The following is a 20,384-nucleotide window of genomic DNA, read 5'->3' as shown; positions in this document are numbered from 1 at the left end:
GCTGAACCCCTTACCGTTGATTTTGCACACTTTGATTTAAGCAGTTTGCTACATTTCCTAACTTCTAATATTCTTTAATGTTACCTGTATGTTTCAAATTATATTTCCTTCTTTACTTAGGGCAGGCACGTCTGCCTAAACTATAACTTTACTTAGTATCACAGTAAAGCAAATAGTTGTATTTTTAAGGTCACCCACAACTTTTACAGTATTAGGCACTTTAATGTCTACGAAATCGCAACACTCCCAAATTTCATAATCATGACATTTAATGTTCAGACATAGAACATGGGTTGTCCATTATGAAGAATCTGAAATTCACTTAATGTTAAAGCAGATTTTCTTTACTCTTACTAAATTTTCATTGTATTTCATAGCATTTGTAAAATATTTTAAAATAGTAATGTTAATGCTAGTATTCATGTGGGCAATAGTTTATCTTCTTAAATTCTTACATTGGTTTCACTGTCTTCTCTTTAGAAACAAAAGTGGGCCTTATACTCACCTGTTTTCATTTGTCTTGAAAAATCAAGCTTTTAAATCACTATTATTTTAGCAGTTTGGTCTAGGAACATTAAAAGTTTGATGAAAGATGAGCTCAGGTGATCAGGATACTGATTCAGGTGTACTTGGCATAGCAATTCATTAACTATGTGTTAATTATCTGTGATTACCCCTGAAAAGCTATAGTGGCTTCATCTTTTAGGTTGCTTCATTAAATCATTAATTTTCTTGGAGGTAACTAAACCTGACATAATTAAGTCATCTCAGTCTCCACAGATTTTTATCTTCCCATGATGTCAAGAACATGAAGCTAGTTAATATAGGGCACTGCAACTTACTCCATGGATGTATTGACTCTTTATTTTTAAATTATTTATACTATTTTGGTTCATCTTATATCAAAGTACCTCATAAATGTGTACCTTTTAATTGTTCATTTAATGTTTTAGCTTACATTTATATTTCCTGTGTAATAAACCCATTTCTGTATTTGAACCATTTCTTATCAACAGTTCTTTGACTCATGGCTACAAAAGACTGCTTCAGTTTATCCAGAACATCATTTATGAGGAAGGATTTGATGGATCCAACCCCCAGGTATTGATTACCAACAAAACCTTTTTATAATAATGTATGTGATGTTGTTTTCAAACTCTCTAGATGTAGACCCAGAAGGTCTTAAAATAACCATCAGTGAACAAGCTCTTTCTCAGCACAGAGGATGTAAATAAGCAGAGCACAGGCAGCCTTAGTTTGACTTTAAATATGTATTAAGAATTTTAGCTAAGTTCTCAGTGGACGCACATAAGATGTTCACACACACACCATCAACATTATTTTTAAATATGCATTTGTAGCACCTGGAATTAATAAATAGCCACAGTTGGAAGGTTACTATTAAATCTGTAGGATTTGTACTTTTCTGTCTAAATTTTTTATATTTCTGTCATTCAGGCCTCAATTTTGAATTAAGGATAAGGATTATGAGTAAGAATTAATTACTTCAAGATTTGATTTATTATATTATGCTTTGAATTGTCTCATTGAATAAAATATGCATTTTTATTTGGTACATTAAATATTTTATAATTTAACTATTTCACCTCTAGCTCTTTTTAAAAACCTCCTCTGGATTCCTACTATTAAAAGTAGTCTGGTTAGTTTAACTTAAACGAAATGACAGAAATTTTATTTCTAGATATCATGCCTTTCACACTAATTCCTTAGTGATTTTAATGCTATTGCTGCTAAAAGATTTGCATTTCATTTATATTATTTTAGCAAAATTATTTTTTAAAGACCACCATTAAGACAAAAAAGAAAAAAGCCTTATTTTTGGCATTATCAGCTACATTTGCTCTTAATTCATATCATAGATATTTAAATATTCTTAATAGCTCTTTTGCTATATTTAACACTTTGTTCATGGCAAAATACATACTTTTAAAATTTGTTTTGATCATCAGTTTAATAGCAGCATTGGTTTTAAATACTTATATGTGTATGGTAAAGCACAAACATTCATTTATAGGTGACTTTTCATGTATGTTACAGTTTTTGTATTGGCCCATGGTAATTAGTACAGTTTTATTTTGCTTATTGTTGCTCCATTTTTGGTCCTAGCTAAGATTTATGGGCACCATGTCATCTTTTTGGTGGCAGTGCCCGTCTGGAGAGGTAAATTGGTCCCTGACAGACACCTCTCCCCTCTCGCTCTGGTAACTATGGAAACAGGCATGTCATAACAGTTCCTGTGGTACAGTGTGCAGAGCTGCTGCTCTTGCAGAATGATGACACATCTTCTAAGAGCAAGAAATTTTACAGAATGCAAAAAAAGCAAAGGCAATAGCAAAGAAAGACATTCATACTTACATGTGTATGTATACACACACACACCCCCAAAGAACCCTTAAAAAAGTAAGCTATTATTGGAATGGAATGAGGGTTTGTTTTCTTCCTTGTTTATTTGAGTATGAATCAATACCATCTTCAGTAAACAATATTTTATTTTATGAACACTGATAGACAACAAACTGGCTTGGGTCTCAGAACCAGAGGTTCTATAACTGTTGGTTTTCATGAAGATTAAACAGGGTTGGGATAGACATTTTCATACTGAGTACCAAGAATGCTAAAAAAATTTTTTTAATTAAATTAAATACCAATAAGTTATAAATATATATTTTCCCTTTTATTGGAACTAAAATATAGTTAATGAATTTCTATATTTTAAAATTATAAATTGTATCATTTGCCAAATTACCTAGTCTATATATCTTTCTCAGAAACTTTAAATGACTTCCAGAAGCCACAAAAATGCATCTCTCTGGTACCACTTCAAAAAACATTATTCCTGAGTCAAAATAATATTCTGGCACTGAAATAAATCCTATTTTTTAAAAGGATATTTTCATCTTGCTTTCTCTATCACTACATTTTCAAATAAACTAACTATTTGGAAGCAGCAAATAGACTCTAAGGAAGAGAATATCATATACTACCATATAATTAATAGTGGCACTAAGTAAAGTAGCTCATATGCTACCATATAATTAATAGTGGTACTAAGTAAAGTAATTTGAAGTGGAGACATTTACAAATTGCTGTCATAATTTTGTTTGATTTTAAATTTTAATTTTCAGATATTTAAGAAATGTACAATAAATGAAATTTGAACACTCATTTTACTTAGAATACCAGGTTAAATATTTTAGATTTCCTCATAGGAATAAGTTTAACATTATTGTTCAGCTACCAGCAAAAGTTTATTTTTTTTATTATGCCTCACAGTATTCCTCATTATTATATGGTCTAGCGAAGGAATTGTGTGTCCCAAACAATACAGGAAGCTCAGCTTTGCATTTGTGATGCTATCACATTTTCAAAAATATAAATGTACTCCCTGCGTTGAAGTATTATGCTTAGTTATGTTCTACTGTGCTGTGTACCCACTTCACTTAAATATCTTATCACCCATTCATTCTCTGGCTTAATAGTTTCATTCTTTCTATATGTGTACATCAGTGTAACTGCAAAAGTCACTAAACTGTGGTTCTGATTCTGTACCTATAGCATTTTTGTTATAAACTTGTAGCAGGTACTTTTAGATACAACAGTATTTGGTAATGGTGACTGTGGGTTAAAATACAGTTCACCTCTAGTTTCTGAAATGTTGACAGAGTAAACGATATGATGCTGCTCTCCTTTTATCATCAGATTTCATTCTAATACCTAGATTTGGGGGCAGTTTTTCTTTTTCTTCCCAAGTTGCTCTTTGGGTTAGGAATTTAACTTAAGCTCTAGTTCATGAGATAACAAGTTTAGGAATAACAACATGAACCTTTACCCTGCCATTTTGTTTAAATTCTGAGTTTCTAAGTAATATAGAAAAATGAATAACCTATCATATTTCACAGATATAGGAATCCATCAGAAACTTATTATACTTCTAACATCATGTTACTTTTATTCAAGTAACACAAATAAAAAGAAAACAATTTTTATGGACTGTTGAGGGTCACAGCATATGGTATCTTAGATGGCTGTCATTATCACCTCAAGGCAACCAGATAAGAAAATTAGGCCACCTGCCTTGATAGTATCATTGTGCTTCAGGTTCTTAAAGTCAGGAATTTTTCCTCAAATGTGATTAGATTGAATTCCTCATTTTTAAAAATCTCATTCTTATAGTTTTATCCAGGCCGTTATATCACTTTTATATATTTGAAGAATTAGGAGGTACCTGGTGACTCAGTGGGTTAAGGATCCAATTTGTCACTGCAGCAGCTTGAACCAATAATATATATTTGAAGAAGTATATGCTGTCATAGAACAATGACCCAATGTCCTGTTCTATCCTTTTTTTTTTTTTTAGAGATGAGAAAACTAAAGCCTAAGTAGTGTTTTTTGTTTTTTGTTTTTTTTGCCCAGAATCATATATCTACTTAGTTGCCCAGTACAAACTGTAGCCTCTACCTTACCCATCTTTCTTTTGTCAATAAGTTCTCCATGAAAAGGAATACACAAAATCATTTCCATGTCTAATATCAGTAAGATGGATGTAGTATATCGGCTGATAATGAGTTGGTTAATACATTTTATTAGTGGTAGTCTGTATAGCATTAGCAAATGATATATTTTAGGATCTTGTTTCATTAGAAATCACATATAAAGTGGCACATTCAAAATCTTTGCTTTAAGAGAGAAATCTTATTTTCCCCATTAGGATTGTAATCATGATTTTCCAATTATTTTCATGTGTCAGGTTTTCCTCACACCTCCTTCCTTTGTCTGGAAATCTTACTGAATTGCTAAGGAAAGCATTTGCAAAACATGTTCGGTTAGTATAACCCGAACAGTAGAATTTATTATAAGCACATCTGCTAACAAACATTTATTGACAATTATACTTGGTTTTGTTTAATGGTTTTTAAATATTCTTTTCCCAAGAAGTATTATTCACTATTATTATGTGACCTTAATGTTAATGGGCTCAAGTTCTAAATATTCACCAAAGTAATATGAAAAGTGTCAAATTATTATCATAAAAATAGCTTCAGAAGAAGAAATAGAGGAAAGTGTAAAATGTAAAACCCCAAAACATACATTTTTAAACTTTCAAACAAAATATGAGGCAGTGGACATGATAGACTTTATCTGAGAAATATTGAGCACTTTGTAGTTTATTGAACAACTAGTAGAATTTTGTAATATTAAGAATGGTTTGTAAGCACTCTAGTTTAGATTCTCTTGGAGTTCCCACATGGCTCAGCATGTTTAGGATCCAGCATTGTCACTGCTGTACCTTTGGTTATAGCTGTGGCACAGGTTCGATCCCTGGCCTGGGAACTTTCACATGCCACATGTGGGGCCAAAAAAAAAAAAAAAGGAACAGTAGATTGGCAGGTGCTTGTTACCTGTAATTTGTTATATATTACTTTAATTTCCACAAACATAGTTCTCAGAGTAGTCACTGGTTAAAACTTAGAAACAATTAAAATCTTGAGGCTTGTGATACTTTTCAAAATATCCAAAATTTAAAAAAAATAACAAAAAAAGTTTTTCAGTTTTTTTTTATACTCTTGTAATCTAAAAGATTTCCTTTATATTGCCTTATTACTGAAGGAACATAAAGTTGTTGTTTTTTTTTTTTACCACATCTATTGACATTATGTTCCTTATCTGTTTTGAGTAAAAAGTAAGAATAGCAGATGAAAGTAAAAGAGGTATCCTGTTGTTTAATAAAACCAAATATGTTTGCCTCCTTCTTACTTTTCCTTTAGAAAAAACAGAAAAATATTTTAAGAATAGGAATCCAGAGTCTTGGTTCACCTTTGTGGGGAGACGACATTTGCTGTACTGAGAACTGTGACAACAGTCACAGTCTTACGAAGTTCCTGTATATTCTCCGTGGTCTTCTGCGAGCCTCTCTCTCAGCTTGTATCATCACAATGCCAACACACCTTATCCAGGTAAGAACTTTCCAAAACTACTTTCCCCTCACTGGTGGTTCATCATGAAGAACAGTATGTAAATGCTTTATGACCCTGATAAATTATTTTCATATGCCACTTGGATAAAAGAAATCTCAGGTGCTTAGAATGGCAGAGCAGCCAGATGTCTTTTAGATTACATTATTCAATTCTTGTGTACTGGTGGTTTTCATATACAGTGAGTTCATATACCAGTGGTTTTCATATACTGGTAGTTCCATCTTTACTAATTTTATTTTTTTTCTTTGATTTATTGTAAACTTGCTATTATCATTATGATGTGAGATTGATTTTCCTGTGGTATCTTTTCACTGATTGTAAAGATGATCTGAACATAGATCTTGAAGAGAGATTTACACCCATGTTCATAGCAGCATTAGTCACAAAAGCTAAAATGTGGAAGCAACCTGTCTATTCACTGACAAATGACTAGAAACACAAAATGTGGCATATACATACAATGGGATATTATTCAGCCTGAAAAAGGAAAGAAATTCTGACATGTGCTACAACAGGGACAAATCTTGAGAACATTATGCTAAGTGAAATAAGTCAATCGTTGAAAGACAAATACTGTGAATCCACTCATATGATATGCTTAGGGTAGTCAAAATTATAGAAATGGAAAGTAGAGTGGTGGCTAGAGGGAGGAGGAATGAGGAATTATTATTTAATGGGTACAGAGTTATAGTTTTACAAGATGAAAAGAGTTCTGGTGATGGCTGGTGGTGTTGATGGTAGCACATTATGAATGTATTTAAATTACCACTGAACTATACACTTAACAATGGTTAAATGGTAAATTTTATATGTATTTTACCACAGTAAAAAAAAAAAAATGGAAAAAAGCGATGTCAACATGTCTAGCCCCCTTCTTCCTTCCTTGTTTCTATGTATATTCCTCTTAAAGCTACACTCTCAGAAAAAGAGGTCAGTTCCCCCCACATACAGAAAGAGGGGGTCTTTGTAAGATTTCCTCATCAGCTCAAAAAAGTCCTTTTCTTAAGCGTGTTCGAGGGCTTTGGGATTAGTTCCACAGTGTGTAGATATATAACTATAACAGGATACTAGAAATAATATAACTAAAATATCGGCTACAATGAATAGAATGTGAAAGTCAAATTTCTAAATCACTGAAATCACTTTTTCTGATATGCATACTAAAACACTTTGATTAGGAATGAATTACAGCAGAGAAGTTTTGAGTTTAATTTTGTTTTACATTTCTAAGAAATAGCAATCATAATGATAATGAAAGAACTAGCAAATAAAAAAACTAAGTCAGAACCTAACAATTCTTAGAGAATTTTTATGTAAATGCTATTATTATTTTTGCTTTGCATATAAGGAAACTGAGGTACAGAGAAATTAATAAATTAGATCAATGTTAAGTACTTGAGAGACCATAATTTGAACCCAGAAAATCAGATTCCAGAACCATTTTGTGGGAAAACCCTACTAGAATATATAACAGATTTGTATTCTGGAACCAATTCTTTCAAAGCTAGTAAATCTCAAATCTTTAACCTTAGGGCTTGGAAAGACTTGAAGGGCTTATCTGAGCTAGACTCCTGTCCTTGGACATGAAAAGTATTATCCCTGTTTTACAACTGAGGTCTGGACTTCAGTGACATATTTGAGCAGATCAGAGAAACAAGGACTGTGCTTGGTGATACTCCAAGGGTCTATGAGAACTTCACATTCAATTAAATTAGTAGAAATATAACACATGGAATTGAAATTTGAAGTTCTCCAAGGAGTCTAGTACTTGAATAAAAATAGACATATAAATCAACAGAATAGAAGTGAGAGCCTAGAAATAAATTCATACATCTATGGTCAACTACCTTTCAACAAGGGTACCAGAACCATTCACTAGGAAAAGAATAGTCTTTCAGCAAATGGCCTGGGACACTAAATAGCTACATGCAGAAGAATGAAGTTTGGACTTTTCCCTCACCCTGTATACAAAAACTAATTCAGAATGGATCAAAGACCTAAGTGTAAGAACCAAAAATTATGAAATAAATGTTATTATATAATATATATCAATTATAAAATAAATGTTTATATGTAAGTTTAAAAATATATTCCAAAGGTACCTATGCAAATAAAGAAAAGAAAAAATTCTCTAAAACCACTATTATTTAGAGAAGAGATTCCACACCTGTAATTCCTCATTATTTGAAAGAGATTCCAAGTGTTTGTGACAATGATTTCTCTAGCCTCTGTGTAAGGGAACAGCAGTAATACTGCCAAAATACCTCAAATCGTTCTGTGTACACCACTGATTAAATAATGATTGAGATAATAAGGTGGCTTGATATCTGAATATTAAGCAATATTTGAATTTTGGTATTTTATAGATATGTTTAAATCCATAGTTAAAAAGATATAATTTAAATTATGCTTTTTAAAATACCAGTAAAGAGACTGTCTTGAAGTGGAAATAGGAAACATAAAGTCAGACTTTGGTAATGAACATACCATAGTCTCTTCCAAGGATAATCTTGCCTAGCTATCTAATAATAATCTTCTCACCCTAAAATCAATTAAGCTATGTTTTAAAAAAAATTATCCTCTTGGTCTTTGAACCTGACACTTGACCGTATATTTGGTTTTTATCAAGATATTTAGGAGAAAATTTCGTTTGCTTAAACCAGCCATGGTATAAATAGGGGATAAAATTCATAATAACTCTTAAAGCCTGGCAAGGAAAATCACATTGTTTAGGTTAAAGAAACAGAATAGGAAGAGGAAGCAGTATGCTTACGAATCTAATCAAAGACATGCATACACAGAACCAGCAGACTGTGGGCTTGTTCAGTAAAAACTACATAGTAGTTTCTACAGGCCACTTGCAGTCCTGAGATCTTTTCAAATATTAACTCATTTAATCCTCGTAATAATCCTATATTGTTGGTGCTGTCATATCCATTTCGCAGATATGGAAATAAAGGACAGAAAATTTAAGTGCCTTTCCCAAGATCACACAGCTAGTGGAGTGGCAGGATTTAGACCTAAGCAGTTCCCCTGCAGTTACTATACTCTTAACCACCGTACTACTATGCTGCTTATTCAAAGGAAATACTAAAATAGGGTCAAAACTGAGAAACAGGCTATGCACAAAGGCACATTGAATGATAGAAAGAGCCTGGGCTTTGGAGGGAAATAGACCCAATTATCTATATGGTCTTAGTTAAGTCCTAACTTTCTTAGTCTCAGCTTCTTCATTTTAAAAATTCAGAGGATTAGCAATAACATATGCTGACCCATGCTAGGTACTCATTGGATGTTAACAATTGTCATCTTCACTATTATTACTTCAACAAGCCTCCAAAATTGATAATTTGAACAGAGATCAGGCTACCAAAACTATTGTGTACAAGTCCATCAAAGTATTAGAAATCTTCAGCTTTCTGCCTCTTTTTATGGATGACACTGACAGAATCTGCTCACGGGTTAAGCAGGTTAGGACGCAAGGATGAAGTCAGATGGCCATTGAAATCTCAGTAGCATCACCTTGTTGTAACATGACTCTTTTTTTTTTTGTCTTTTTGCCATTTCTTGGGCCACTCCCGTGGCATGTGGAGGTTCCCAGGCTAGGGGTTGAATCCGAGCTGTAGCCACCGGCCTACGCCAGAGCCACAGCAACGCGGGATCCGAGCCACGTCTGCAACCTACACCACAGCGGCAACTCCAGATCCTTAACCCACTGAGCAAGGCCAGGGATCGAACCCGCAACCTCATGGTTCCTAGTCGGATTCGTTAACCACTGCGCCACGAGGGAAACTCCAACACGACTCTTTTTTAACAGCGTTTATCAACTTCCTCTCCATTATGACCAGTACCATCCCTGCAGACTCTTAAGTCATGGTTTAAATGGTGATTGAATTACTGAACTTATTCAGGCAACACGTTTATTGCAGGTACTATTCTAGGCATCCATGGGGATATAGTAGTGAACAAGACAAACAAGGTCCTTTCCTCCTGGAGTTTTTTTCAGCAGTGTAAAAGGTAGGATGGATGGAGCAGGCAGTTAGTATATGGAGGTATGTTGGATGCTCGAGCTTGAAACTTGATAGTAAAGTAGATTCTGGTAGGAAATAGAAACACAGTTTAATATCCTTGGAAATTTGGTCATATAATTAAACACCTATGGTTAATAGAATTGTGACACCTTTATTTGTATATGTTATATGAAGTAACACTAGATTAAAAGTATATAAAATACCTACTTCTTTTAGATTGGTAAAGCAGCCAATCGGTGCTCTTACTTGAGTTATTAACATTCTGTCAGACTTGTACAGTAATGATTAGTTACCCTTTATTGTACTTTTGGCATGCTTCCCATGTTTAATTTCATTGTAGAGAAGGAACACATAGTTAAGGAAATTGCAAAGAGGAGGAAAAGTTAAAATAAGGAAAATAATGCCATAGATTCAAAACTGACTTTCACTTACTGTTATAGCAAGAGTTATGCCTGTAGAGTGAAAAAGAATGATTTTTAAATTTGCATTTGAACTCTTTTGTGTTTGGCCTCACAACTTTGAACTTGAAATAGTTTATTTCCTTTAGGTTAAAGATTATTTTCATCACAGCTCAGGAAATAACACGTATACATTGAAGCAAATGTATAAAAGTAAAATTTTAATATCTGTTTAGTGAAAACAGTAAAGTTATTATTCAGATATCTTATGAATATCTTTAAATATGTATATATACATATATACATACTCATATATGTATACAGAGTCCTCAACAGTTTTCTATGAAGTATTAACTCGTATTGTCTCTTGTTAGAATATAGTTTTAGCGTCTGCCCAAAGACATTGTATTAAAAATGTATGTGAAAATGGCCAAGGTAAATACAGACTTTGTTACATACAACTATGGAGTAAAGTGTCATTAGAAGGAGCAAAACTACGGACCGCTCCCCTATATTCCGGCATTACTCAGTTCCCAGAGCCCTGCTGTGTAGTTGTTCTACTCGCCAAGAAGCCTGTTAAAGAGCCCCCAAGAGCATGTGTACAGCCCTCCATGTTAATAGTTAATTGGTGAGGATGGCAAGATGAGAGGACAGCCGAACATGTGGTCTCTCAGACTCAAGCAGTAGACAGACCTTTAGTTATAATAACAGCAGCTGCTCACATTCTCACAACTCAACTGTTCAAAACTCTGTCGCCGAGGGAAGGTTGTCGTGGATTTTTTTTTTAAAACGAGGAAATGTTACATCTAAGAAAAATAACTAAAGCCCTACCTTGAAACCCTTCCTTCCTATTAAATATGAGAATATTACTTCAGTTTTTAAAAACTTAATTTTAAATTTCCATGTTAGAGGTTGTTATATTTCAGCTGCACTGAACATTTTGCTGCTTTTTTCCCATTTACTGTTAGAAACACAAATGTTTGTAACATCCTTTGAAACTTTTTAATGAGTTTTTTTTGCGCAGTCATAACTTTGAAGCTGTTACACTTAGTTTGATTTCCATATCTAGCAAGATATGAAGCTATAATGCTTTTTGGTCTTGTAAATGAAAACTGGCTTACTATTAGGGAGATTTCCCATCCACTTCCAAATTATACAAATATTTTGTGCCTTTTAAATAAATTTTATTTTCAATTCCCAGTGAAGGTTGTGCTTAAGAAAGTGGTGACTGATAACATTTGTTCTTTTTGGAAATAAAAACTTAGTTTCATGCCTTATTATATTAGCGAGGTTAAAGGAAAATAAATTTCCCCTAGTTTATGCATTTTATTTACAGTCTGTGACAAGTTGCTCTTGATTTGTATTTTTTAGTGATTGAAATCACTTTTACCTGAAACTGTTTGTCGGTAAATACTGAAGCACTTAACAGTTGTAATTAAAATAGGGAAGTTTATTTTTCTATGTCTTTCTCAAAGCTTTCCTTTCAAAAAGAAATTTTAATTTTTATTATTGCCAATCTATGCAAGCGATAATCTATACTTTTAAGGAATTTTTAAATATAAACAACCTAATAGATTTCTCCTTAACTTTAATAACACAGAAGTGAAAACTTCCTTGACATTATTAATGATAAAATATTAAATAACATTTTCTCATTCTACAATAATTTTTAGTATTGCCAACATTTAATGCATTTGCTTATAGAACATTAGTTGATTAAAAAAACTTTATTTTATTCAGAATAGATTTCATATTTGAAACTGGCCTCTAACATAGTTTTATAGGTCATCATTGACACTTGGTCAGTAATAACCTTATTCAGGTTTTATCATATAACCACTATTTTTCAACAATTTGATCTGTGGAATTTCCCCTACCCCTACCCCTATCCCAGATATCTCACTGAAGAAAACTATCACCAGCATTAGTTAGCGTAGACCAAGGAAAATTCATTTTCTGAAGAAAAGCAGGAAGAAAGGCCCTTGTTACATGTCTCTTGAAAATTGAATGAAAGTTTATTTAGTGTGGTATGTTAATTGATGCATTTTCAAATTGATCTTCTGTAATATTAATGTATTAAAACTTTGAACCCACTGAAGTAAATGGTACAAGTTGTTTCAATGTAGAGAAATTCAGAACAAATCTTTTCACATCCATAAACTTTTGTGTTCATGCTGGGTATTTTAGCAGCTAAACTCTAGGTCAAGCAATGGATGGCTTTAGAACTAACCACTAATATGGGATTATGAAATGTAGATTCCAATGGCCTTGTGAATTTCTCTCAATGTGAAATATTTTATTCTTAAAACAAGAACTAAGAATAATTGCATGGTAAAAGAACAACAAACTCTTGTGAATTGATAACTATAAAATTTTGGAAAAATGTTTTATGTAATTGATATGAGCATTATTATAAGAAAACATAAAACCTTCTGCCATATAACTTAATCTATTTTAAATAGTCTTTTTAAATGCACATTAAGGAGACTATTATTTGAAATGGTCTTTTAAAAATGCAGTCTAGTAAGAATATTTAAGGGTGAAAGTTATAGATTTAACCTCTTGATCATGATTATCAATTACTAAAGGATAAAGTCAAATAATCTGGGTGTTGGTTTATCTTGAGTTCCTTAATCAAGGTATTCTTAGCTAAGAATCTGCCTTTAATTTTTCTAGGTCTTCTCAACTACTCTGGTATAGATTGCAAGAAGTTACTGTTTTAAAAACTTTATAAAGAAATAATTTTTTAAAAGAAATAAATCATATTAAACCCATTGTTTGTCTTTTAATATTAAACCGATTTTAATTTTATATCATATTTGTCAAATTCCAGTCTTTGAAAATTTAGTAACTTCATCCAAGTCTGGTGTAAATAGAGTGTTTTTCTCTGTAATAACAAATAACAGAACTGTGTTTTCAACTCTACTACTGTAGACTTGGGATTTATAAATTTTTATAGATCCAGGATTTTTTATTCTGTTTCATATTGCACATGCTAGGATCTAATCAATTTTTTAAATCAAATCTTAGCTTGTATGCATTATACATATGTGTCTAATTTACTTTCTTGGTCAAGGAGTTTGAAGTTTTTACACAAATAAACTCTAAATTATCTATAGGTTTCCATCTATATAGAGCATTATTAGCAGTATACATGCATTTTGTCTTAGTGTAAATATGCATATTAAATAAAGGCAGCATATTTAAAATTGTCAATAAGATTCATGTGCATCTTGAAAAGAAAAAATAATCATTTAGAAACTTTTTATTATAATTGATCTAACCAAAGCATATTCAATATGCCATATAAAGAAAAATAATTTTGGTTTTAAAGGTGTTTTTGGATTCCCTAAAACTACTTTATGAAGTTTTGGTTTATGCAGTGATTCCTACTATAGTTCCTTGTAGGGGTGATGGTTGTTAAAGTACTATTTAGAGCCAAAATTTTCCAGTATATCAATGATAGAAATAGTGAAATGTCTCATCACAGTACGGAGATTGAGTCATCTGTTTGGGCATATGGAATCTTTGGCTGCTGGACTGCATAGTCTTTATAATGCCCAGTGTCCAGGCATGGACACAACTGTTCTGGGAGCAGAATCGGGGAGGGACTCCGTGTTCACTCTTCTTGAGCATGGTAGAAGAAAAACAGGGGGAGAAGGATCTTTAATATTATTTTTATTGTGTACTCTGCTCGACTATATCACTTCTTTGTGACCAAAAAAGAAGTACAACTTTATTTAATTTTGCATTTATTTTACAAATAGAATTACTAAGCTTTTTATCTTTGGTGTTACAAGCTTTCTAAAAAATACTTAGGAGAAAATGCAGGTTACATACTTAGTTGCATACCTTCCCTTAAAGAAAGATTATCATCTTCTAAAAAGAGTGATACTTATTTCTTAGTATTGAGACAAAACACGCCTGTAACTAATTGTAATTTAAAGCTGTTTAAGTACCAGGTCATATATCCTAACGTAATGTTTTAGCCCTTTGCTATTAATTACATTATTATTACTATATAAAGAGTTCCTGCTTCTTTAATAATGTTTTCTCGCCCTATGTAGTTAATCTTTAATGTTGGGGAGGACAGGGGGAGAGATTAAATTAGCCTTGTAACCTCTTTCTCTTCCAGGCTGATGATGGAAAATAAAAGCTCTTAGCCACAAAATGTAACACTTAGAATTAATATTTAATTAGACTAGCAAATTGTACACTGTGGCTGAAAGCTTCCAAAGAGTTGTTAGTGCCACAATTGACCTACAGGTTTAATAATAACTCACTTCTAGAAGCAAGTGCCAGTTCAGCATAGTAGAGCCACTGTAAGAAAGTCCTGAGAGATTAAAATCAGCAAACCAAATGGCAGGCAGGGATTCCTGGGATGGAGCCTTCTGGAAAGCTGGGAGCTGGAATAGCTTTTAAGCCAGGATTCAGATGAGAACAGTGGGTGAAAAAGCTGATCCCTCCTGTTCTGGGAGTTTCTGGTTGTAGGCCAAAATCTTAGAACAGATTTTTACTAAATGTTTTTGCTGCACCTATTAACTTACATTGAAAATCAAATATTGAATAATTTTTCTGTAAAATTTAACAAAATTTTTGTGTAAACATTAGTTCTTAATTTCTTACATATTAGTACATAATATCTGTAAACTCAGATCATTAGATTATCAGATAGGTTTGGCGCTGTACATCTATGCTGTTTTGCTGTGACATGCTGTTTCCTTGTTCCCTGTATAGTTGATTTATATGGTTCATTTCTATATTATTTCATTACGGGGCATTATGCAGAGCCTGAGAAAGAGTTTGTGAAGATTGTAGCCCAAGAAATTTTTTTCTTTAAGAAAGTATATATATCAACAAACATAAATTAAAGGAATTTTGAATTTGAAAGACCTAATTTTATAAAAGTAATGCTATGTTTGTTTATGCTTATGATGCAATTAAATTATAAGATAAATAATTGGACCTCCTGGTGAAACACGGATCCCTTTATCTCTGAGAAATTAATGTGGTGAAAAATATGATACCATGAGTTTGAAAATGCGCGAACACAGAACAGCCAACTAAAAAAGGAGTACCTTACATAATTTATTGGTTATATCTTAAATAATTAAAGGAAAGCTACTCATTAGTTAAAAATTCAAGCAGGTGAGAACCTTGCCAGCAGAGGGAGTAGTCCTGTCTTCCGTCAGGTTCCCATCATTTTCCCACCTGCCTCAGCTTTTTTCCCAGCCAGTCTCCCATCTGGACCTGGCTCTGTCAGCCTGTTCCTGATGACAGGCTATAATTTCATACTCAATATGGGATTATTCTAAGCTGATTTTAAACTTTAGTATCTTTAACCTACCACTGTATCACAAACATCAGCTGGATGCTCGGTTTGGTACTTGGATATTAACAATTGTTTTTCCAGGCAGGGTGTGAGATTTTGGACATCTGCGAATTACATTTTAAGAGTTTCATGTATAAAGTAGTCAGCAACAAATTTCTGATTCAAGAAGTTACCCATAAAAGATTTAAACATACAGGCAGATTTCCTTGTGAATTTCTATATGTGAAATTTACATGATGTATAGTTTAATGAAATGCTTAAAATTAATTTTGAACATTGTAGCACTGTTCTGTTCAGTCTATTCATTATAGTGTTTTGTTCACTCCATTAATAAAAGTTTTCAGAATATATAAGTTTTTTAGATTTTTATATAAAATCTACTGAAGAAAACTGATGTAAATGTTCTGCAAAGCATGTGGTATTTGAGGTCACTGTAAATATAAATAGTATTTCTAAAAATAATGTCATATGTTGTTAAAAAAAAAGTTTCAATTTTAAGGAACCAACATTTTGATACCGAAATTTAGAATACCAGGTATCAGATAGAAAACACACAAAAAAATATGGCTCCATTGCTTAATCCTAGTAAAATGTGGCAACTTATTTAGCAATTTCTTTTGCCCTTGAAGTATTTACCATTAGCTTCTTTGTGGATGTGTTTTAAGCGTTAGAAAAAGGAGCCAAAATAATGTTTGTTTTATAGTTTCCCTGCATGAATATCAGTATATGATGCTACCAAGAGAGTGTTACAGTTAGAATTTTTTAATTTATAAATGTTCCTCCATATTTGAAAATTAACCGTGTGTGACTTTGAATAAAGTGCTGTATTAAATCTAGAAAGATTTAATCTAGTAACTTCACTAATGTTATTCATATCTACTAGTATAATTTTTGATAAAATTCTCTCCTAAACTCGAGATAATTATAAATATATGAATATAATTATTTCCCCACTATCATTTTTTTAAGAAAATAAAAGTCTAATCCACAAAAGTAAGTGACAACTCTGGGGAAGGTGGAGGAAGGCGTGTGAAAAGTTACAAACTGTGTAATAGTCTCAATTTCTGTAGAATAGAGAACCTAATAAGCATGAAAAACCAAATACCTCATTAAATATCCCTAGATTTAACATTTCATTCGAGTTTGTTTCTCTGATTACATGACAAAGAAATGTCATGAGTTCTAGTATGCTGCTGTTTCTACGCATATCATTTTTCAGAAAATGTTATTATAACTTGAGCTGATAAAGGGAATACTGGCTTTTCTTGTGGTAATTCCCTCCCCACCATAGAGACACATATCGTGTCACATAGTAGGGTTAAACATAGAGTAACAAATATGAGTAACAAATATCTCTTTAATTTTTCAATATTAACTTAATAGTGCTTTTGTGCCATCGTAGTCTCATATGTGATGTATGTGCCACATGCATGGATCTCTACCCTTCATATTGTGTGTTTGCTTTCTTATTTGATTAAACCAAGAACTTATTCTGAGGCATTGCGTACATGCTTCGTGTCAGTTGACTTATTCTTTTCAAGCTTCTTGATAATTAAGTAATTGGTTAATTACTTTTTAATTCTCTTGTTAAAAATCTTTCCTGGAAGTATATTTTGTATTGGTACAAACTATATCATTTACATTGTTAGAATAATTATGTCCAGGAAAGTGAGGAAATATCCAATTCTGATTGTTACTTGGTTACTCTAAATAAATATCTCAACTATTTTTATTAGAAAATGGAAGGAGCTTTATATGGCAGTAGTTGAATTTTTATCTCATTAAAATTCATAATTTTGGCTTTATGAGTTTTGAATTAGAAAAAAGCACTAAATTAACCTTCCTTTATTTAAAATCCATTTAATGGATTTGGTGTATCCTAATAAAAAGAGCTTACCATCCTATAAAAGTAAATAGGAGACATTCTATGAAAGCAAACAAGGAACAATCAAAACAAAAACTCTGAAATTTTTTTTGTGAAATTAAAACTGGAATTAAAACGTAGTCCACTGGATTTCTGATTTGCCTTTTTTTATTTGCAACGACACTTGACATCATTTAAATTTAAGTAATTAATTAAGAAATCACAGTGCAACAGAAAGTTTTAAGAACCTTTTATGTAACTTAATACAATGCTATCTGAGACTGCCAGCAAAGTCTTAAAACTCCTGGACCCTGGCTCCCTTCTCTTCTGGCTTCCCTCCTAGTCATGTCTTGGCTACTATCCAGAGCTGACAACTTTCACCCAGGAGTGAAGGGAGATTTGTCTAGTATAAGAAAGATTTTTGAGTCATCCTAGATTTTCACATCCAGATGGACAAAAAGGAGGGGTGGCAGTATCATTGTATGTATTTGGGTGATGTCATTATGCCATGCATACAGTGTAACCATTAAATCACTCATATTGGTGAATCTTGAATGTCCTTACTCATATGTTCCTTATTGGCAACAATAACGTAGCAACTTCAAAACTAACACAAAAATTTTTCAAAGTTTATATCTAAGTCATAGATACACAAATACCTTTACTGTCTCCATTTCCAACTACATACATATACTATAGACGAAGGAGGTTTCACATCCTGGCTAATATCATAAAGACACTCAGAATCTATTAAGATGAAAAAGTAGAAGTTCCAGTTTCAAGGCTTCTGCTAAAATTATGCTAAAGCTTTGTAAACACTGTGGGTTATAGTAAGACGATTTATTGCCCATAGTGCATTCCTTCTAAAGTTAGTTGTAATTAATATGCACTTAAGAATTTTTTAAGCTGTTCTTTTTAGATTCTTTTAGGTAAATTCACCTACCTTTATCTAACACCCCGCTTAGTATTATGATCTGAAAGACCTTAGGACAAGAGTGGTTTTAAGATAGGATTACATCAGTATGCCACTCTCCTTATGAATCTTGGAGGCACAGAAGTAATCTGTAACACTATTTGAACTTTTTAAAAAGTATGTACATTTAGTTACTCAAATATCTTTTATGCTCCTACAAATAACTGGAAGACTGAATTTATAATTAAGATAATGTTTATCTCATTACAGAAACGTAGATGTTATTCTCATATAATTTCCTGTGCTTTTATTTTATAGACATTTTTCAGATATCTTTACAACTTTCACAATTAATCTGGTGTGCTATAATATATAAACTATTTTCCAAAAGTGCTGTGCAGAAAGCAGTAAGGTCACTGTTAAATGTAAGTTAATTTATGGTAATGATTAAAAGTTTAATCTTGTTCTAATACTTCTTGAAAGTTTTCAAAATAGAATTTAGTTTGTAAACCTATGGAACTTAGAAATACAATAAATGAAATATGCAGATGAGTTCCAGAGATTTTTAAATCTAGACTGTCTATACCTTTTATATTTGTAATTCATTGGTTTTTCTCCGCAAAGTAGGTAATTGATTTAAAAAAAAAAAAAAACCTCTCACATACTACCTTAAAAAGACTTATACTATAGACAAATATTACAGGGTCTTGAGTGGTTTATTTTGAGGTAAAATTAAGAAAAGAAACCCTCTTTGAAATAAACAATTGTCAAGTTGACCATTTAAATATATAAGACCTTTCTTATATACCACTAGAATGGAAGACCAATTCAATCCTTAAACCTTACAATTTCTATTACTTATGTAATTGAGAAAGCCCTAGTTTATGTCACTGAAATCCTGAATAGTTGAGTTCTAACAAAAATTGACTCTTATAATTTTAGATTCAGATATTGAGATACAAAGGCTTATTCTTCTATTTATAGATAAAAGGAAATCTGACCTTTTTGATTAAGAAATATTGTCAGTAGCCTTTATAAGTGCTTGTTCATCTGAGGATCCATGACAGGAGTACTCTTCCCAGTTGAGTTTATCCTAAAAATGAAATGATAAGTCTGCTGGTTGTTATCTAAGATCCTTCCTAATGGGAGAACCACATGGTTATTCTTCATCTCCCACTTGTTCTCACCCTCTACGACCAACTCAGCCGTACCCCACCCCCACCCCAACATTGTTCAGTACTCAGCACAATGAATCATTTTCAAGTTGACTCATTGTGAACTGTCTCCCAGCTGTTGGAATGTCTGGCAGACATTTTTGTTTGGGTGAAGAATAACTGGCTGAAACCCAACCTGGATGAGTTTGATATAATAGTCTTTGGCTAAAGAAATATTGAGGAGAGCGTGTTTATGGCCTCTGAAACCCCTGTTATTCCTGGAGTAGGACCATCCCCTGTGGCACAGAACTGAAAGTAAGGAATCAATCTGGATTATTTTCTCACCATTGAATGAAAAATTGCCTTGGAAAAAAATAGGCATTTCCAAATGATGTTGGGTTTTTCTGTACTTGGTACCCACGTGATTGAAAGTATTAGAGACAAAAAGATAATTATTTTTGCTGGCTCCTTTTAAGAACACTAATTCAGAGGCTGAAATAGTCTTTTTATAACACACATTTCTACTTACAGAGGAGTTTCAAAATGCCATCCTAGATGTAAGTTAACCAGTCACTTTGGCGTAATGTTTAGTGACAGAGGCTACTGTGTATTTCAGACCTAGTCAGGTAACATTGACCAGACCTCTTTTATTTTTCATTCTTATGTAATCTTTGCAAGAGGATTTAAGAAACAGAG

General features: G+C 32.5%; 1 protein-coding gene and 1 long non-coding RNA gene across 2 annotated transcripts in view; one reads left to right on the top strand and one right to left on the bottom strand.

Annotated features, from left to right (window-relative positions):
* Positions 1-20,384, top strand: part of ELP4 (elongator acetyltransferase complex subunit 4) — a 175,755-nt gene that overhangs the window by 72,474 nt on the left and 82,897 nt on the right. Inside the window, exons 6-7 of the mRNA XM_047774605.1 lie at positions 1,017-1,101; positions 5,787-5,975. Coding sequence (XP_047630561.1) covers positions 1,017-1,101; positions 5,787-5,975 — 274 coding nt within the window. The remainder of the gene's footprint in view (positions 1-1,016; positions 1,102-5,786; positions 5,976-20,384) is intronic.
* On the bottom strand, positions 9,900-19,714 carry LOC125125275 (uncharacterized). Its single transcript, XR_007134401.1, has 2 exons — positions 19,536-19,714; positions 9,900-10,092 (listed from the first exon to the last, which is right to left on the bottom strand). It is a non-coding gene; the product is annotated as an uncharacterized LOC125125275 (long non-coding RNA).

Source organism: Phacochoerus africanus, chromosome 4, assembly GCF_016906955.1.
Source record: "Phacochoerus africanus isolate WHEZ1 chromosome 4, ROS_Pafr_v1, whole genome shotgun sequence".
Lineage (NCBI taxonomy): Eukaryota > Metazoa > Chordata > Mammalia > Artiodactyla > Suidae > Phacochoerus > Phacochoerus africanus.
The sequence above is the reverse complement of the archived record's forward strand: the minus strand, read 5'-3'. Positions and strand labels throughout refer to the sequence as shown.